The sequence below is a fragment of the Ruditapes philippinarum genome, unplaced genomic scaffold (genome assembly GCF_026571515.1).
Source record: "Ruditapes philippinarum isolate M1 unplaced genomic scaffold, ASM2657151v2 ctg2135_1_1_1_1, whole genome shotgun sequence".
Classification (NCBI taxonomy): domain Eukaryota; kingdom Metazoa; phylum Mollusca; class Bivalvia; order Venerida; family Veneridae; genus Ruditapes; species Ruditapes philippinarum.
This window is the reverse complement of record NW_026860228.1, coordinates 165069-187223: the sequence shown is the minus strand read 5'-3', so window position 1 is coordinate 187223 and position 22155 is coordinate 165069. Positions and strand designations below refer to the sequence as shown.

The window sequence follows — 22155 nt, the reverse complement described above, 5'->3', positions numbered from 1 at the left end:
GAGTTACTTCCCCTTGAAATAAAGAAAACATGAAACCCAAAAGAACACCCTAAACATCAAAATTAAGAAATGTTGCAGGCTCATTTTAATTATGCCATGCAAATTAATGGTAAAGTATTCATAAAAAAGTAGATGGCCATGTGACAGCAGTAATTGCAGAAAATCGGATAGCTGTCAACATCCGGATACTGGTACACTTTGTAAAAACAACCATTCTGTTCAACAGATAAACGTAATATGGATAAAATCAATAAGGATAATCGTTTACAACAGTCCATTACCTATCCTAATACTCATTTGCAGGTGAACTTTCTCTTTGTAGGAAAGTTTTGAAAATATATAAATGAATGAGCATCAATGTAGACCACAACGATATTCGAAATCCGGGTTTTAGTATTGTCAATAAAACAAAGGGACAAGCTGTTAATCAGAGCCTGCAATTTCGTGAAAATAATATCACAATGCACATGCTTTTTATATAAAGTTATTAAATACAAATATAACAACATATTTGTTTACTTGATTTTTACGAATCAAAATAAATATAATTAACACAACATGAAATTAACTGCTAATAATAACAGCTCCTTCCATAGGCAAAAATAAAAAGCGTTCCATAAAAGACGACGCCGCTCACCGGCGTCGCCAATAATTAGCTAGCATACTCTATCCAGCCTGGTTTTAATTTTTTAGAGTCAAAATCAAATCTTTATTGTAATTGAAGTAAGCAAATACTGTCAAAATGTCAAGAAGTGGTGATGTGAAGTAGAGGTCGTTATACATTGTTGAGAGCAGTACTGATTCCATTTGACTCATAAACAGCTACAAAATAGCTAACAACTCGTCCAATATAGCTTTAACAGCAATAGAAATCAGTATTGTATTCAAAAATCTATAATAACCTCATACTATCATTTTCCATATAAAATTACATGGGTAATATGTTGGATTTTTTGGGGGGTTTTTTTTGTTGTTGTTGTTGTTGCTGCTGCTGCTGTTGTTTGTTTTGTTGTTTTTTTTATTTGTTTTTTGTTTTTTATATATCTATGTAAAAGATACTTATCTAGGACGTTTAAACGAAGCATGTTAAATGATGTTGTCAAGAGGCAATCCACGACAATATTTTTTCTAATAAAGACCGATTTAAATATGGCTATTTGCACGGGTTGTATTTAAGGGTAAATTTTATTGTGTCATGTTGAATATTAGTACAAAACTTGTATCATATGATAAAACTGTAACATTATTTATGACAAACACTGACTCAAGATATCTTAAAACAAGTATAAACATTTCGGCATTTTAGTGATATATTAAGATAAAAATCGACGTTGAGCTGAATTATAATTTTTCTATTTCTACCAATACAACAACAACCATTGCCGCGGCACAGAGGCAAATATATTGTGCTATGTTCAGAAGCAGCTTGATGAAAAAAAATGCAACATAATACGCACGATCTTATATTTAAAAAAAAAATATATATATATATATATGTCAAAAAAGTCCAATTTCCAGCAAAAATTATTTGTGGTCTTCAAATGTTTATTGAAAGAGTATCTCTTTAATCGACTCGTGATGATTGGTGTACTACGAACACTTTAACAGTCCATGATTTAATCAAAGGGCTGCAAGCTCTGTGGTATTTTCTGATCTTTGCCATCTAAATCATACTGACTATTTGTATGTATTTTCCTATATAAGTTTATTTTTATATACTATAATTCATCTTACGCAGCGACTGCGTTAAGATTTTTTTCTATAACAGTTTGAGATTGATACATATGGAATTTTGCATGACTAGAGTTGCATCAAAAATCATTTTTTATGACAGCCACACAATATCCTTGCATATCGTGGCTACTTCCTTAAAAAGACACTTAAAAAAAAAAGTTGCCTCGACTAGGATTTGAACCTTAGGCCTCTCACACCCTAAACGAGCGCGATACGTGCGCGATACCCCTGCACCACGGTGAAGTAATACGTAATATGTAGCCTGAATAAAAACAAATACATTGTAATTCTAAATTGAGAATTTCCATTTCGTGTTTGTTAAATCCTTATCAATTTCGAGGTATTTTGTTCACGATAAAACAGTCCGACATGTATATATTCCATTACTCGGCAGTCAGATTTATTTGTGTACTACGCCCTGGAGTATTCAGTAATCGACATAGCTAAAAATAGCATTTTCATTGATTAAAATGATATTCATCCGCGAAATTTGTGATTGTTACCTCATATTTCTATTGACTAATCTGAACTTTCAATGCACTGTAATTCGTTAAATGCCTACATTAAAATTATTCTGTCTTTTAAATTGCTGGTTTTTAAGCAATTTTGATTGAGAACTACTTTGCGTTGTTAGGTCTGTTAGGAAATTTTGTGTTAGACCGTGGATGTTAGCTATGTATTTACTGATCTTGCGATCAGAAAATACAAAAACGATGATTTTTCCAGTATGATTTACACTAGGTAAATTAATGCTATGTAAAAAAAACAAGTATAACTTATACTTCGTAATAAAAATGGTATTTTAATAAGTATAACTAAGGCAATGTCAGACTCAAGAATCTACTAATGATACGTTCGGAATCAATACAAAATCACTAAATAAAAATACAATCTCTAAAAATAAAATGCAACGCAACAACTTCGGACCACCCAATAAATTCCGGAGCAGAGCCAGATAAACTTTCTCCATCCACGGCACCAACCTATTATTCTCTATATATTAATCCCTTTAGTCCGCTTCCTGGAACAAACAAGTACTGGTGCCATGTGAAGAAACATGGTTGTGACCCGATTAGGGGTCGACACCTCAACTACTAGGCCACCGCTCTACACTTTAACTAGTGGTACATTCAGAATAAGTACAATTAATGGTACGTTCAGAATTGGTAAAACTGAAACTACGTTAAGAACAAGTATAATGTATGGTTAAGATACAGTACCGGTACTACTGATACGTTCAGAATTTGCTGGTAATAAGTGTGAAATGCATTCACCTATACTGAAACACATACCCTTAGTTATGTAGATTTATCTTTTATGTAGGGCTATCACAAGATAAATAAATATCATTAATTATTATCTGACCTTTATTATGTAAAACTATCACAAGACAAGTGCATCTGACTATTTTGCAATACATGTCCTTTACACATATAATATTTTAGTTCGACTGTGAAAGAAGCTATAACATAGATATGCTCTCGAATGCGTTCTTGGAACCAACCAGTATTGTGCAACGAGTGCAAAGCTCCTTTCTCTAGGAACCAATGGCTTGCCCTTGACGGGATATTGAATCCATGCTTGATTACTTGTTAGGATGCGTTGACCACTCGGCTATTGTACCACCTATGTACTTTGTTATTGTGATTGAACTATAAAGAAACAATATGGCCTTTGTTATGCTATAAGGAGGCAATTACATTTATCTTTTACATGGCATATACCTTTATGTATTGTGTAATACTTATTCTGTGTTGTGTAGAACTATCACAAGACAAATACATTTATTTATTCAGGATTTAAAAACTTTTGCAATTATCAGATCGCTCATCTGTCTTAGAACTGTTCAACAGAATACAAATCTTAAGGTAGGAGTATCAACAATGATTTAACTTTCATTTTAACTGGGTTTTTTCTTCGTAAATATACATATATGGCTTCTTTCTTTACCGGTAGTCATCCATAATTAAACATTACCAAGATATCATCCAAGCAAACGTCTTGTTTAATGAAGATCCAGTAAAAAGTGACACATTTCCGAGTTGGAACACGCTTTTTCTTGCATAGTGGAGGTCTATTTTTTCATTGCATTTAAGTTGGGGACTATTTTTAATCGATTATGAACCATATCTGTAATGAATGTAAATATTATAAGTACTAAGACCGATATTTTGAACAAGTTTCATTGGTATTTATTCCATTGATTTGACTGGTGACACAGTTTTGACCCAAGTTTACTTTTTTTTAAATTTAAGATATAAGTAAGACAAACACATTCATAAAGTTTATTGGAGACTTATTTAGAAATGTAAGTTCTAAAGATTTAACAAGGTTTTCATAAGTTTTCAGTTGGTAACCTACTTTTTGACCCCTTCACATTTGACCGAGACAGAGCAAGTTTCATTCAGATTTAAGTGAAAATGCCTTTTCAACATAATTGAAATAGTTTTCATTTTTTCTAACTTGGTGACCAAGCATTAGACCCGAATCTTGACCTTGAGAAAATTTCATTAACAACTGATATATAAAATACTAGGCAAGGTCTTCTTTGACTTCATGCCAAATCATTCAACTAATTGTTCATGTTCATTATAGGCACATTATGCCTCAGATATCTGTATTTCTCTAATTCTTTAAAAATGTCAAAGATGTGTTATGTGTAATGATTTGTATTAATAATGTATTGAAAACATGCTAGCTGTATAACAACTGGAGAAAGTAGCGCTGAACTTGCAGTTATTTATGGTAAAGGTAACAAAATGTTTGTTTGTTTCATTTTACGCCTTTTCCCCTACAGTGTTTCAGTCATATAGTCGGGTAGTTTCCTAACCATCGTTCAAGGAGAGTTACGCCAGTACTAGACTACCTTCCTCCATGCTAAACTACCAAAGCATCTCCCGGGGATCGAACCCACGCCAGAGAGGTAACTGGATTAGAAGTCATAGACTCAAACTCCTTGACCACGGAGGCGGTTTAACAAAATGTAAAGAAAGTAGTAATTTGACTTCCATACAAATTACTAATTCTCGAAAAAGAACCAAACGATATGTTTATGGCAGATGAGATTTTCTGGAAACAGCAAAAAGATACCAATAATAAAACGTTGTTGTTAGCATTTCTGAGGAATAATGGGCCTTTAAGAGCCAATCTAATAAAATATTTTAAAAATCCTATTATAACTCCTAGATTGATTACAAACCAATTGTGTACAGCTGATGATAGATGGACAAAAGACAATGGATTGGTAGGGGCGTCCATGGCCGAGTGGTTAAGGTCGTTGACTTCAAACCACTTGCCCCTCACCGCTGTGGGTTCGAATCCCCCGACAGGGAATTTGGGTTATTTCATGTGAGGAAGCTATACAGCTAGCTTACGGAACGTCGGTGGTTCTACTCAGGTGCCCGTTCGTGCCTGAAATAATGAACAGAAGGGCACCTGAGGTCTTCCTCCACCAGTAAAGCTGGAACGTCGTCAAATGACCTATACTGTGTTGGTGTGATGTAAAACCCAAGACAAACAAAACAATGGATTGGTCCAAATAGCTAACACTCTAAACCACTTCATGCTCATGGAAACTAAATAAAGGACATAAAACAAACAATACATCTTAAATTCAATAGTGTTTATTCAATGTACCACCATATCATCTAAAGCAGATCACGTGTAACATATTTGCAGGTTTTTTTTTTACCAAATACTTCTCTTAAACAAGAGTATTTTAACAACTGTTATTTTGATAATGACAATGTTTTGCAATCAATGGATGCATATTTTTATTTCAGTATTTGGTCACATATACATTATTTTCAAAGTAGGCATCAAGTCCAAGCACTTGTCAATTTTCTTTTCAATCATCATCATCATCCTTATCCTGTACTAGTCCTCCAAACACTTCTGTAGGCACAGTCTGTGTTGGTACTTCTGAAATGTTAATATATAAACATTTAAATATACAAAGTTCCTCAAAATGCTTGATAAACAACTAAAGGAATGAGTCCAATGACTAGACAATTAAAATGGTAATCATGCTAGATAGCTGTTATTACAACTTATGTTAAACATGACAGCACTTTTTTCTTGCATGAGGGCACTCCTATTCCACATGAGCACACACCTTCTACTCTTATGCACACACATATTTCAATTTAGAACACACCTACCTCATTAGGACACTCGTACCCCAAATGAGCACAATAACCTTGCATTAAAACACATCTACCTCACACGAGCAATACAACCTCACATGTGCAATACAACCTTTAAAACAAATCTCTCCTGAGCACACCTACCTCACTTGAGCATACCTACCTCACTTGAGCACACCTACCTCACTTGAGCACACCTACCTCACTTGTGCACACCTACCTCACTTGCGCACACCTACCTCACTTGAGCACACCTACCTCACTTGCAAACACCTACCTCACTTGCGCACACCTACCTCACTTGAGCACACTACCTCATTTGAGCACACCTACCTCACTTGAGCACACCTACCTTACTTGCTCACACCTACCTCACTTGAGCACACCTACCTCACTTGAGCACACCTACCTCACATGAGCACTTTAGCACACCTACCTCACTTGAGCACACCTACCTCACTTGAGAACAGACCTTTCTCTCATGAGAACCCACCTTCCTCAATTGGGCATTTACCTACCTTACACAGGCACAAACCTATATTGTAATAGCTCTAAAATCTGAGCACAGTCTTACTTGACATGAGAAGGCATCTGCTTTCATTATTATAAATAAACTTACGGAATCAATTCTTCGATTTTTAATAAAGAATCTTAGAATTTGGAGAAAATGTTTCTAAATATCTCAACATTTTGTGGCGTAAATTCTAGGGAATTTTAGTCTTTTGGAGGTCAGCCTATCAGTTCTGGTAAACAAACTACAAGTTTCTTGTACTCTATGTAGTTGGAGGTTGATTACTGCACCAAACCAGCACATAGAAACAAGGTCTAACTATGTAGCGTTTACTAGAGTAAAAAATTAGAGTGCTTACTTGCTAAACTCGCTGTAAAATACAGAGGTAGGGTGTTCTGTCCGTACTAATAGTGTGCAGTCACCCGCGTACCCTCTAAATAGCTAGAATAACACATTATCTGGTTGCTAAAATATTGGTTGCTACATACTGGTTGCTATTTGTTGGTTGCATATACACTGGTTTAAAAAATTGTCTCTATTATCTGGTTGCTACATACTGGTTGCTTTACAATGTTTTCAAAAATCGTCTCTATATGTTGCTAGTAATTAATGGAAAATTACTGATAGGCTTCACTTCCACTGACTAAAATTTTTACATGTTGCGGCCAAAATCATTCCATCCTATTACCAAACTATTGGAATAAATTCAGTAAATGTAAACCTGAGTTTTTGTTGTATTTCAATATATGCTTAGTGTATTGGGTGTTATCTATTTCTTAAAATAAAGAATCTTATTTGTAATTTCTTGATAACAATAATTCACGGATTTCAACCTCACAAATGCCAGATTTTTATTGACTTTTATTTTTGTGTTTGGTTTGTCCTAGAATATGTAAGATTATGTAAGACTATGTAATATTAACATTAATGTTAATATGTTTAACATACTGATGTATGTTGACATATTTAACATACTGATTAATGTTAACATATTTTAACATGCTAATAAATGTAAACATTTTAACATATTGACCTTCTATCTCCTCGTCCTCATCGGAGGAATAATCCTCGTCAATATTTATCTCGTCCGGATTTGTTGTCTTTGTCATCTCTCCTAACTCCTCCTCCGTCGTGTTACTCCTGGAAAAAAACATACAAAACATTACATTATTATTACTATCATTAATTGTTTACTATCATTATTATGTGTTATTTATATAGTATCATTTTTGTTATCATTATTATCACTTTTAAAATATTATTTATTACCATTATTGTAATACTTAATAATTAATTATTATTACAATTATTATTAATTCTTTTTTATCATTATTACAATTATAATTATCATCATTATTGATACATTATAATTATTACTACAAATATTATTTTTCCTTTTTATTATCATTATTATAATTATTTACAATTCTTAAAGATTACTCTGTTTATGTCTTAAGACAATTAAAGATCTCAAGTAAACAAAAACATTACATATTTTAACCTGCTATTAAATAGCATGAATAATCAACTGACAATACTTGATTCTGATTAATCATTCTGAGAGCAAATAGAAAACTGATAAAGGCATCTAGCCAAATCATATGCAATAAATAATTTCTGAATGTTCATATTTGTATGGCTTGTTTGTTACTTTCATCCTAAAAAACAAACATTCATCAAAAAAAGACACCTTCACATTGTCAGGGTTTATTTTACCTAACTTACAAACATAATTCCCTTGTCAGGTTTATTTTACCTACCTTACAAACATAATTCCCTTGTCAGGGTTTATTTTACCTACCTTACAAACATAATTCCCTTGTCAGGTTTATTAAACATAATTCCCTTGTCAGGTTTATTTTACCTACCTTACAAACATAATTCCCTTGTCAGGGTTTATTTTACCTACCTTACAAACATAATTCCCTTGTCAGGTTTATTTTACCTACCTTACAAACATGACTTTCTTGTCAGGTTTATTTTACCTACCTTACAAACATAATTCCCTTGTCAGGTTTATTTTACCTACCTTACAAACATAATTCCCTTGTCAGGTTTATTTTACCTACCTTACAAACATAATTCCCTTGTCAGGTTTATTTTACCTACCTTACAAACATAATTCCCTTGTCAGGTTTATTTTACCTACCTTACAAACATAATTCCCTTGTCAGGTTTATTTTTATCTTTCATGGCTTCCTCGGCTAACTGTCTAGCTTTCTCTTCTAACTTCTGCATTTCATCACTCGTTTCTGATGTTTCTGTTATAGTATAACATATTAGTTACGTTATGTTATAGTAACTTTATATATTAACATGCTTATTCAATCATATTCAATCATTTTACAATAGTTTTAAAAAGTTTGTAAATAGATAATAAACATAGATATAGAAAAAGCTTTTTTGACAGGTTATATGACCAAGCATAAATGTTTAACAAACAGTCTTTTATACAAAACTAGCCAACTTGTCAAAAGTCTTCAGCAGCCATGGATAATATAGATTATATAAAGATCATGCCTGATCTACATTACAAATGCATTACGAAATACTGTAAAAACCTTCAAAAGAGGCAATACAGCATCTATGGTTACATTTTACTTTTATTCTTAAAACACCAGGAATGATTCTTTACATGGAAATTAACAATTTTCATCATATAAACAAGAACCATATCTAATATAACAATTTTACCTGGATTATCTCCCTTTGTAGTAGCAACCGCTAACATCTGAGCTGACATAAAGTTCACCTGTAACATATCAAGCATTTAGGTTTATATTTAATCTTATGTAAAAAAAATCAATCCATGATTACAATGTACTTATCTATCATAGTTTTTACAGATTTTTATCAAAAACACCTTCATATTAGATAAAGTTCTGTTTGTTTGATTGGGTTTTATATCATACTGACACAGTATAGGTCATATGGAGACATTCCAGCTTTACTGATGGAGGAAGACCTCATGTGCCCTTCCGTTCATTATTTCAGGCACAAACGGGCATCTGAGTAGAACCACCAACTTTCCATACGCCAGCTGGATAAGAATCCAAACTCCCTGTCCGGATTCAAACCCACAGCAGTAAGCGGCAAGTGGTTGGAAGTCAACGACCTTAATCGCTTGGCCACTAACATCCCCAAAGATATGTTACTTCTCTTTTCAGATTTAGAACTACAATGATCAGAATATTATCAGTTATTAATGATTAATAACTGATAATATTCTGATCATTGTAGTTCTAAATAAATAATGAAATTTATACTGAATTCAATTTTTATCACATGACATCCCTTGTTTACCATGTCATATGTCATAGAGCCATTGTGTATTTCTTTTTATGGCAAACATTGAAGTTACAATATTTCGTTGTTTATTAAAGTGCATGCTATATTTTCATTATTTCAAATGCCTCTATGAATCCAATGTTAAAAAGAATCTCAAATTCATTGTCATTTAATATATAAACTTTTATTAAACTCTTTTATAAACTTACCTGTGTATTATACATTGCCTGTACGCTACGTTTTATACGTAACATTTCTCTCACAGTATCTTCATTACCATGTTTTATCTCAAACTCCTTCCATGTCTGCCAGAACGAGGCTGTAGTCTAAAATTATATAACCAGCAATGCATTAAAATTTGGCTACTCATGCTTTGTATTAAGAAGTCATGATCTAAAAATATGTCAAATTGTGTCCAAAATATTATGATGTTATATTAAAGCTACTCTCCCGCACAAAACGGGTGTAAAAACATCAACATACATTATTTCTTTACAGTTATCTATTTTATCATACGAAAAAATGAATAACAAATAGTATAGTTTACACTTTTATTCAATCAACCTTAACATCAAAATGTTCCCAGATAATAAGATTGGAGAAATATGGCCACTTATATAACAGGGAATGCCATAAAGCAACTGTCATATGACGTAAATATTCCATCGGCTGAGAGTTAAAAAGATGTATGCAAATAACTGGCAAACCAACGAGCAAACACTGTGCGAATAGTATATTCAGCAAAACTGTTACGAATAAAGCAAGCTAGACTCACGGGAAAACCAAAGCAAGCGTAACAGAAACAAGGCAAGCTAGGATTGCCAGACTACGTGTCATTTGGGCAAATCCTAGAAACGCAACTTGACTTAAAATATTGAAGTCCTTCTTGGCAAGCGCACAGTACTCCAGGCTTGATATATGACCAAAACTAAAACTATGAATGTCAGGTTATGAAAACTAGTCGTATTTGCCCCGAAACCGACGGGAATGAGGTCATGACGTTATTAATATGTATAGAAGTAAAATTTGCAGTTTTGACAAGTTATCTATGACCTAACGGTTGTTAGGTTTCACTTGAAATATGATAAACATTGTAAAAACTTTACTTATATGTTGTTTTTTTTTGGTCAGACAATACATTTATTAATCATCTAGTTCCATATAAATGTACAAGTCTGTGGTGAAATTTTATTCAAAAATGCCCACATTAAAATGTCTGGGATTTGAGCTTTAATGTCAGTTTCTTTACAATATTATCATACAAATCAATGTTTTATAACATTAAACTTTTCTGTTTAATAGTCAATCTTTGTTTATGGTTTTTCTGCATTTCAGTGTAACATCTCTTATCCTATATAAATCATGTAAGATTAATCTACAGATTATTCAATATATAATTCTATTAACTATCTATGAAATAATAATGTATCTCCACACATGTAAAATAACAATCTTAAATCATCAATGAAAATGTATCAAAATTCTAGAAAATGGTATGATACTTCAAAAGCAGTGAAATAAAAAAATGAATACATGCAGGCAAAAATGGCAGACAATCTGTTCATGAGAAATTACTAAAGAAGTGTTACATCGTCAACACTTAAAAGTAAACAGATTTTCATGAAATGTTTGTCACGTAGAATGTTCCATTATCACTGGAATAAGAACTTACTAGGAAATTTAACTAAAATCTACTGTAAAATATGTAATCTCTACAAGCAGGTGCTTGGGGCATGACTTGTAGCATAGATTAACCTTTACCTTGCCAGAACCATGTGGTGGTATACCTTTGCCACCAGGATAGAGCCAGTCCAGCCTGCACATTTGTACAGTCTGACCATGCTGTATACTGTTGGCAGACTCACTTCAAATTTTCATCTTTATATGCAAAAAATTGATAATGCATAGTTCCAAAAATGAATGCTGGACAAGTCTATTTGACAAATTCAGCATTAAAGGATTAACCACTGCTATTTATCAACAATCTGAATCAATCCCACCTCGCAACAGTGTAACTCAGACTGTCTTTGACAACATTCAAGGTTTTAATTTTTCACTATTAGAACATTAGTGACCCTGACGGATCAAACAATATAATAACACTGTTATGACAAACTATCAAAGAAAAAATCCTTACCCTTGGATCACATATCTGTGAACAGTGAGCATAAATTGCACGTGCACGGTCTATTTCTCCCAACTTTCTCTCTAAATCAGCAAACCTATTACACATCTCCCTGTTTAAATATAACACATATAATTAATAGGACAAATATTCCAATACATTGATAATGTTATTTACTATGGAATCCAATTCATGTACATCATAATTTTATAAAAGGTTTGTCTATGAATAGAAATAATTTTATCACTTTAAAACCAAACTCCTATGGGACCTCAGTAGAGCTCCTTTAATTAAATAGATCACTTTCTGAATCCAGTTCCTGGAACTAACCAGCACTGGTTTCCTATAATGGAAAAATTGTCCTGATACAGTCCATCCTGGTTTGATAACCAGAAGGTGCAAGTCACTTCCTTTGCGATTGATCATGAAATTCTCTGTAGGATCATAAGTACTCCGCTGCTTTGATACCCAGAAGGTGCAGGTGATTGATCATGAAATTCTAATGAGGTTCATTAGTACTGTACCTCTGCTCTGGCATGTACAGACATTATCAATTTCTTGCAAAAGTGAAGGCAACTAGTACTGGTAAACTTCTTGACAGCATGCCCAGGAACAATGCGGTGGTGGAACTTTTTTTGGTGAATTTAACAGAACTTATAGCTGTGAGTCGAAGGGTAAACTACAAAAACCACCAACACCACATGAATAGGGCATGAACCTATTGTCCTGCACATGAGAATCAAAAACCATAAGCACTGGGTGACCACTCCCCTTTTTTGCTTATTTCAATCCAGCATCCAGTAACTTGATTTAAACATAGACTATTACAAAAAGCAAATATTTTAGAGATGAGTACCTGGCCTGATCGTTAGTAAGAACTTCAATAGCTTTCTCATAGATAGGTCTGGTATATGTTACCCCATATAACTCGGCTGCTCTCTTTATATACACATTAAACATCTGTAAATATAACAGTTAATTTACTATAATATCAATCAAAATAAAGACAAAATTTGATTTCAGACAAACTTTCTTGCATATTGGTAAAATTTCTAACATTTGGAGAAATTTCCTACGGTGCAGAAATAAAATTTTAAGCCATTTTATCCATTATAATACAATAATTTAAAATTACAAAAGTATCCTTCAATTTCAGACACCCTCCTTATTAGAACTATTTTATTTGGAGAGATTACCTTTAGTGCAAAAAATGTTGGCTTTTTCAATTCAGAATGTAAGTTATTGATAATGCTCACAGTTTAATTTAATGACAAACATTTTATAATTTAAGGAAAACAACACCAACAAATAATAAAATAATTTAACACCTAACAGTTCATTAGGACAGACATTTACTTAGTAACAAATGTGATTGAAATATCTGAGCCTCTTCACAAACCTGATATATATAGAGGATATTGAATGAGTGTAGCTTTAATACTAAATTTATTGAATGACTTTAATAAAATCATATTATGCGAGTCTCTGGCGAGCATAATATTGTTTTTTTCAACAAGTTCAATATATTTAGTATTGAATCTACACGAATATATTATTCTATTTATGACACATCTAAATATAAGAATGGTAAACTGTTAAAAAGAGTCATTTTTCACTGACGCGCCTATAGTACAGCACTAACATCAGCTCTCTTTTACACTATGCATGTATATAATGCAAATAATATAATGCAAATGATGTCATGTCAAAGTGTTATTACACTAGTGTAATATAGTTTTTATTGAATAGCTTTATTACACTCCTGTGCTGCGGTTATGTGATATAATACTGTTTAAATTATGTTAAGCTTAATCATATGTATGTTAAATAGCTTGGTCAGAACTCAAACTACAGTCAATAGTACTTCCTGGAGTGAGTAGTTCTGGTTTTAGGTGAGGAAACATGAATCTTACTAAAGTAAGGCTTAAATACAATACCAATGGATTAAAAGGGGAGACCGTCATCAACAGGCCACCCTTTTTTTGGAAATTTTCATTTTACTTCATCTATATCACACCTTTTACACTAGTAACATAAGAAATGAGAAACTTTAGATTACCTCATTCTGTTCCTCAGGTAACACAGCTTGTGTAGCTCTATCATACACAGCCATTGCATGTCTCGCCAAACCATACTCTTCCTCCAGTTTAGCATACAGTAAAAATATAGCTGAAAATAATGCATAAATCATGAAATGTTTCTTCCACCATTACCATGCTAAACACCTTAAATGGACTTGCCCGTCATTCAAAATGGACAAAACCATTCTGCATTTTTAGGGAAATATACAAAATATGTACTTACTGAACATCCAACAGTGCAGACAATGATCAGATGGCACTGATGGCTGTGCTTTAATCTGGACAAAACCATTCATCAAATTTAGGTAAAATTTCAAAATATATACAGACTAGTTGAATAGCTAGATCGAGTTGTTGTCAAATGGCTAAGAGTTAAATGTGTATTTTAAATTGGTGCATGCTGGCTGGCTAATGAGTGGTTAGGCATAAATCATTTATTCCATGTCATCAAGTGCCTTACTGCATTTTGTACATTTTGTGATGAAATTTTTTACTTCCAATTGTTATGACCACTAGAAATTATTTTACAACTGCAATATTGAAGGAAAACATGGTTTTATGTTAATTAATCTAGTAAAATCGATCTCCCTAGTCTTTGAATACCTGAACTAAATATTTAAGCTTACCATAACACAATTAGTTTTTCTCTTTCTTACTGAATATAAAGCATTCCTTTTTCTAAAATGTATTTATACTTAACAATAGTGGGTGGGGCATTATTTATATTTTATTGTGTAACTTGATAGAAAACTAAGCTACAATTTTTTCCTTACTATCATGTGATCATCTAGTAACATTTAATTTGTACAAACAGTAGTAACTAGGCTTACCTTTAGCAAATTTTGCAGGACAATTTTCCAAGCACTGCTCAAATAAATCCCTCGCTCTTTCTAACTTCTCTCCACCCTGTACATCAATACAAACAATATTGTTTCACAAAATACTTAATGCACCTTAGTCATTATAGTATAAAATTCATATCAAAATCTATTTATTATAAAACTGTAATTGATTAATACAGGTGTTACAAAGCATCCTTTCACCATATAGATATATAATATCATATTTACAATATAAGATCGCTTCTGAAATACTCAATTATAACTTATTTTAATGAAATAAATTATTAAATTGAATTAAAAAAATACTTGTAACATGTAAGGTTTTATCAAAAGTGAATAAATCTAGCTCTCACATCAATACTTTATACAGTTTTGAATTACTAAATCACAAATCTATAGAACTACAGTGCAACCTGTGTATAGCTGCCCTCTGTAGAGTAGCACTTTACAACAACATTATCATGACTTCATAAAGTAACAATTCACAGAAATGTTTTTTTCTCTAAAAAACAACCAAGTTGTCTGTCTACCAAAGTGTGTTGCTCTACAGAAATAGCACTGTCACACTGTATCTACAACTCTAGTACAACAAATATATATACCATAGAACAATGACACACTTCCAATTAAACTTGAAAAAACATTATAATATTCTAGCTCACATCATTCATATATATGAAATGATAGTGAAATATGTCAAAACAATAACTTTCAACACTCTCAATCTGTTTGAACTGAAAGTGATCAGCCTTTGCCACTAGTCTACAGCTAGGCCAGCATGCACATCTGTGTCATATGACCATAGCCAATGCTGTTTTTAACTCTTTTTTTGTTTAGAATTTTCATATGAGAATATCTTAAAACTTCATTGGACTGTCCCAATTAAAGTGATTACTTACGTATCTGTCTATGAACTTTGTTAAATATGTATTCCACAAATCATATACATTTGGCCATCTAAACAATGCTATTCCCTTCTCATAAGCCTGAAAGTATAACAATTTAATTGTTTAAATTATCACAGATTTTGTCATACACAGAAACAAACAGTTTCAAATTTATCTTTATCCTAAACAAGTTAAGTCTGATGTCAAAATATCAAAAGTACAAGTCTGGTCTGATTTGAGAATAAAATTAATTATCATCTATAAGTATTTCAGTAAATGTACAATGTCAAAAATACGGTAACAAAAATAATAAAAAATGATAAAATTCCTTGTTTTCTCTCAATGCTTATTGTACTATCAAAATCTAATTCTAACACTGTATGAAAGATTTAGTAAATAAACATGCAAGTTTCTCATAACTATCAATCTATAATTAGATGTTTGTTTGGCATGTAAGATTGAAATATATTTCACCGAGTTGAACACCAAATGTAATTTAATCTTACATTCAAACAAACAATTTACAATTCTTTTTTTATTTCAATATCGATCAATGAATAACAAAATTATAACCAGGACAAAAAACAGACAAACAGAAAGATGAATAAACAAATTAAAAATTATATTCATTCCTCCAAGAGCATAAACAAATGACCATCTTGAATTGTTCTAGATCAGTTCTCAGGCTTGAGGCTAAAAGGTTGGTTTAAAAAATTGGCATTACTGTCATGAAGGTATGTAATAATATTACAAAACAAGGTAATAATGACTGCAAGAAGGTTACAACAACAGATATAACAAATATGTAACTATACCTTAAAAGCTTCTTCAAAGTAATTGTTTTCCTCTAGGAACAGACCATAGTTCATAACAATCTGTGGTGTTGCTATACGTAGATCTATTATCCTGTCATATACAGCCTTACATGTCTGAAATTATACACAGTTTCAAATAACCATGTATCCTGCTAAATAGAGGATATTGAATGAGAGTAAGTTCAATACTGAATTTATTGAACAAGTTGTATTAAGTTATAATATGCAAGCCTCCGGCGAGCATAATATCATTTTATTCAACAAGTTCAATAAATTCAGTATTAAACTTACACGAATATAATATATATATATATAATATAGAATATAATATTATTTTTATCACATACCCAAAATAAAAAGTTTTTTTAAGTGAAATTTTTTTTTTTTCAATGATGCACCTATATATATATATATATGGACTTAACATGCTTTGAATTTTTTTAAACCATATTATATGCAATTGGTTTAAAGAATATCAAAATCCAAATGTTCAATTTGAGAAGCTACAGAAAGAAAGGGATTTTTTTAAATTGTTCTTAAACAGAAAATTTACCATTACCATGATAAAGTCAGCACTGTTAACAGGATGATCTTGGTCAGCACTTGTTACATGGTAAATTCAATCGCAGCAAGCAGGTGAAGAGTTAAAATATTTTATATAGCAGAGAATGATGTGCAAATTGTCTATGCTATTTAGGCATAGGCATGTCACTAAAGTCAAAATAATATAATAAATAGTATAATATAAGGATAAATTATATAATATATGACAGAGTTCCTTACCTTAAATGTACCAAAACTTTCTTCTAGATCAGCATACAATGACCACACCTTCAGTGATTTATGAACTCTTGACTGAACAGTCTCTGTCTGTAAAAACAATACAAATATAAAGAATATCTCATACTTGGTATTCAAGTGTACATTATGAAAAAAACTCATCAGTATTTTTCTTTATATAATTACTTCAATGATTGAAATTCTGTGCACCTCTCACTTTAATCCACCTACAATAATCTTACGTAAGAATCAACAGCATTTTGTTATATTTATCAAGACTTGTCGGGACAGTATACCGTATTTGACATTTCTCAGTCAGGTCTTAACAGTTACACAAGTTCAAAAAGGGCCATAGTACTGTCAAATTCCACATTACAGTTAATATGGGCCTTGACCAGTGACCTCCTATTATGCTCTGAAAAATGTGTGTGTTCAGTTTCAACAGATTTTCTTCAGTAGTTTTGAAGACACCAACTAGCACTAAAAAATTTCATCAAAGTGTGACAGCCATGCTGAGGCCTTGATGAGTATTATAGCGGTCATTACTCGTCCACTAGTCAAGCTTAAAATGAAAACATTCTGTTTATTTTAATTTCACATATAGTCACAACAAGCCAGTATTTCCAGTTAAGTTAATTTCTATTTGTAGTTGGTCACACATACAATAAATATCTAACATATTAAGCTTTGCATAGCATTTGTAGGAACACAAACAGTCATCAAATAGCATATTAGAACTGCGATTAAATAAATGAAAAGATTGTACGATGTGCTCACTTCATCATGATAGGAAATTTTTCTAGGGGGAGGTGTTGTTGCTTTCTGCATTATTTTGAGGGCGTCATCATAGTTCCTGTAAATAATTAAAACATCCAATCATACTGTTATTTAAACGCTACTCTAAACCCACAGATAGTCTATATCAAGTTAAAAGGAATAAGATTTCTGTATTTATTAATCATTTATGGTTTAAATATCTAAAACAGGGCATTATCATCCTGTCAAAATAATCTAATTAAAGAAAGAAACTCTTAACTGCAAATAAGAAATCAATACATATTTAAACCTAAACCTGTTGCACTTTTATAATAAATTTGCCCTATAGGAAAAGTCCTTTCTAACTGCAATGTACATTTGTATTTCAACAACACACACTGTAATACATTACAGATAAAGGCAGCAAATACATTGAAATAATTGTTTTAGGGTAATATAGACTTCAGGAAACTTGTTAACTTACTCATGTTTGATTTCCATTTCTGCCCATTCACAATATACTGAGGCTAAATCATCCACATGCTTGTATGGCACTTTTATAGCTTTGTCAAATATAATTCTTGCCTGTAAATACACCATTCTTTTGAATTATTATCATGTTAAACATGTTTATATAACAGTCATTATCTACCTTCTAACTTTCATCTTTGCTGTTTTTAAAACAATATTGATATTAAAGATTTATTTTAAAAAAATTAACAAATTACAAAAAAAACCATATCTGAGATAAACCTAGGCAATATGTTTAACAACAGGGGTCATTTATGTCAAGATTTCAATGTCAAAAAAATTATTTCATAATTGGTAAAAAGACCAACAGGAGTCTATGAAACTGTGAGCCTGAATATTCTCAGTGGTTGGTACTGGTGCAAGAAAGATCAGGTCTATTGGAAAAAAACTGAAAAAAATAGAGGCTTAATTATATTAAGAAATATATGACACAGTTCTGTACTTTTTCTGAAAGTGGTGATGTTCATAATGAAGTATTCCAACTTTCACATCAATATCTAATTGGGCTCAGTGATAAAAGATAGAGTTGTTTGAGAACTGAACCAATGTGTATAATTATAGAGGATGCACATGCTTAAACCATGTGTATGAAGGATCTCTCTCAAGTAAATAAAAATCTCTCTTTGTACCAAAAGTAAAGACATAAAATTATCAATCTGTTTTTAAAGGGAACAGCTTAACAAGTTTTATTCAACTATGATAATATCAAATTAAAGCAATAATGTATGATAACTTACATCTTCAATCTGATCAGCTGACTCATAAAACTTGGCAAACTCACACCAGAGTGTATGAGGTTTACCAGAAGCTATTTTAGGATCTACAGTTTGTACAGCTTCCGTGTAGGTGGTTATTATCTGAAAATATTTCATATAATATGTTTAATGAATGATTAAATTTTGTATCAAAAGGGTTGCTTCTGCTTGTTTATTTAAAGTAACTACATTTCACAAAAAATAAATGCAGGGATCATTCTAGGGGGCGATTTCCGCGATTTCTCGCAAAAAAATCACCAAAATCTCAGAGAAATCTGTGAAATGAGAGAAAATCTCGCACGGCAATTTGAGCTGGAAAATGTCTAAACACAATCTAAGGAATGCTAAAATTACACAAAAATGTGATGAAAAATTCACGATTCCCATCAAAAATTTAATTTCAAATTGTTTATAAATGAAATCGGTGGAAAAAACTCCAAAAAGTAGTCCAACACTTTGAATTATTTAACCTAAAATAATTGCCGATCGGAGACCGCAAATTCACCGTACAGAAATACGGTATGATGGCTAACCTTTATCTATCTGTAAGTCGAGAATTTACACAAAACACTTCTAATTGATTTTAATAAAAATTGTTAGACACAGACTAACATAAAAATGGACATGTCAAAAATAAATCTACGGGTAAAATTTGTCTTCTAAATGTCACATCAACCACGGTAAATTTTGCCGTAAAGAACAAATTTAAAAATTTTGTTTTACGATTCCTGATGAAATAGCCGATAATAAATGTTCTTTTATTGAACAAAAATATTTAATTTTATATAATTGCAATCAGCAACAGCTAGAATTGTGAATGTTTCAGCGGAAAACAGACAAATATTCATTTGTCACATATTTTCGCGATGTCGTGATTAAAAAAAATTCTAAAAGGAAGCCGAGTGTTATTCAAAGGTGATTTATAACACTATAAATGATGTTTATGAATAAAAATTACTTTAGTTATTGTTTATATTTTTGGATATGGAGATATTTGTCATTATGTGTTCACATATTCAATGAATATTTTTTAATGGAGGGAGGTGTGTGAAGAGAATCATAAAGAAAAAAAAAGAAAGGTTATAAAAATATTCTTCAAATCTCAACAATCACTTCTGTACAGTACAGTGTTGTCCATTAGGAACATTGGCTGCAAATAATAGTTGTAGTAGATATCCATGTATAATTCTTTTATATTTCAGAATAAATGTGTTACATTTATTTTTCACAATTAGAATTTTATTATGTTTAAAAAATCACAAAAGAAAAGGCATAGGATGTGTTAAAAAAGTGAAAACAAAAATCACTGTAATAAACAGAGCTAGTCATCTTCTTATATCCTCATTAGATAAACAATGTTTATATGTACAGTGATTTTTAAAAAGTTAGAAATTTCCATATTTTTAACCTCGCCCATCTCTCAAGAAAATCTAATTTCTCTCATTAAAATTTCTCAAATGAGAGAAAATCTCTCACTAAAAATCCTGACCAGAATGATCCCTGAAATGCTATGGTGTTTTGTTTCTGTCATATAATTGTATGAATATATAATGGTCAACTTATATGGCCCTTGGCAAATATTGTAATCTGGGAATACAAAAATTGTAAATGAATGCTTGAGTCAATAATTCTTTAACTTATTAGCATCAACACTGTACAGTTTATATGGCAACTTTCCAGAATTACTGGTGTAGGAAGACCTCCGTGCCCCTCCATGAATTATTTCAGGTAAAAGTGGGTACTCGATTAGCACCACCAATGTTCCATAAGCTAGCTGGATAGCTTCCTCCATAAAAGAATTCAAAGTCCCTGGCGAGATTCAAACCCACAGTAATGAGGGGCAAGTGGTTTGAAGTCAACGAGATACTCTAATACTAACCCTATGAATCATACAAGACAAATTTATACCACTTGTGATCTATATGTATATTATACCTCTCTAGGTTTCCCTTCGTACAGTTTTACTCGCTTGTGCCATTCATGTACATTATGAGGATTCTGCCGTAACAACACACTGTAACATACCACACACAAAAATGTTACTAAAATATATCTTTATATTAAATTCAACTAATATTTGTTCATCTACAACATCTATTTTTTCCTCTCAGAGATAAATGACAATAGTTTTGCAATTATTTTCAAACCACTGATAAAAAATCTAAAAACCAGACAAATTATCAAATTTTGACAAAGTATTTAGCATACCGGGTAATATTGTCTGGTTTTTGTTTTGAAGAACATCCTAAATTTCACTTATTACTGAGACTGCAAAATACAGTCATAGTATTTACAACAATAGCTGAACAACAATACTTCTTTTTTAACTCTATGATACTGTTTTAAACAACACAGGCAATCAGTGTAAGTTTACAACTCTGGCCATCAGTTTAAAGTTTGCCTTTTATTAAAGATTTCTCTCCAACTCCTCAAAACTGTAATGGCTACCTGTTAAGAAGTAATGGTCGTCTATCCATCAAAGATTCAAGTCTTGCCAGTCTTAACTCCAAGTCCAGATCATCTGTCAATAAAATAAACATTGTCTTACAAACATGCTGAATATTAATGCTCTAAAAGTCAAGTTTGATACAAGACAAATGCAACCAAAGTACCAACTACATAATTGAAGTTTATATTTGAGAAACATGTTCGATTGACAACTTTTAAAGTGACACTATCCCCATCCAAGGGTATATAGTGACTGAAAAGGTGAAATCTGCATTTTAATAACCAATCTTTTGAAATATATAAGTCAATTTTGCTTGACAATGGAAAATGAGCATAATGTCCCTCTAATGATTAACATAACGATTTTCGAAAACTTGTAATTTGTAATGCCAGTCATTTTTGTTTATCATTCCATTAGTTAACTCCTTCACATAAGGTGCTATTGCCCCTAATCCCA

The 22155-nt window shown here is 31.8% G+C and overlaps 1 protein-coding gene across 1 annotated transcript in view; it reads right to left on the bottom strand.

The window, feature by feature from the left end:
- Nucleotides 1-5341: 5341 nt before the first annotated feature.
- Nucleotides 5342-22155, bottom strand: part of LOC132759290 (pre-mRNA-splicing factor SYF1-like) — a 32136-nt gene continuing 15322 nt past the window's right edge. The window contains exons 8-24 of the mRNA XM_060751038.1: nucleotides 21699-21771; nucleotides 21186-21264; nucleotides 19233-19352; nucleotides 18449-18549; nucleotides 17986-18061; nucleotides 17212-17298; nucleotides 16429-16542; nucleotides 15626-15712; nucleotides 14715-14790; nucleotides 13863-13972; nucleotides 12660-12763; nucleotides 11816-11915; nucleotides 9888-10004; nucleotides 9085-9142; nucleotides 8540-8651; nucleotides 7424-7530; nucleotides 5342-5655 (exon numbers count right to left, since the gene is read on the bottom strand). Of these exons, the coding sequence (XP_060607021.1) occupies nucleotides 5582-5655; nucleotides 7424-7530; nucleotides 8540-8651; nucleotides 9085-9142; nucleotides 9888-10004; nucleotides 11816-11915; nucleotides 12660-12763; nucleotides 13863-13972; nucleotides 14715-14790; nucleotides 15626-15712; nucleotides 16429-16542; nucleotides 17212-17298; nucleotides 17986-18061; nucleotides 18449-18549; nucleotides 19233-19352; nucleotides 21186-21264; nucleotides 21699-21771 (1595 nt within the window). The 3' untranslated portion in view covers nucleotides 5342-5581. The remainder of the gene's footprint in view (nucleotides 5656-7423; nucleotides 7531-8539; nucleotides 8652-9084; nucleotides 9143-9887; nucleotides 10005-11815; nucleotides 11916-12659; nucleotides 12764-13862; nucleotides 13973-14714; nucleotides 14791-15625; nucleotides 15713-16428; nucleotides 16543-17211; nucleotides 17299-17985; nucleotides 18062-18448; nucleotides 18550-19232; nucleotides 19353-21185; nucleotides 21265-21698; nucleotides 21772-22155) is intronic.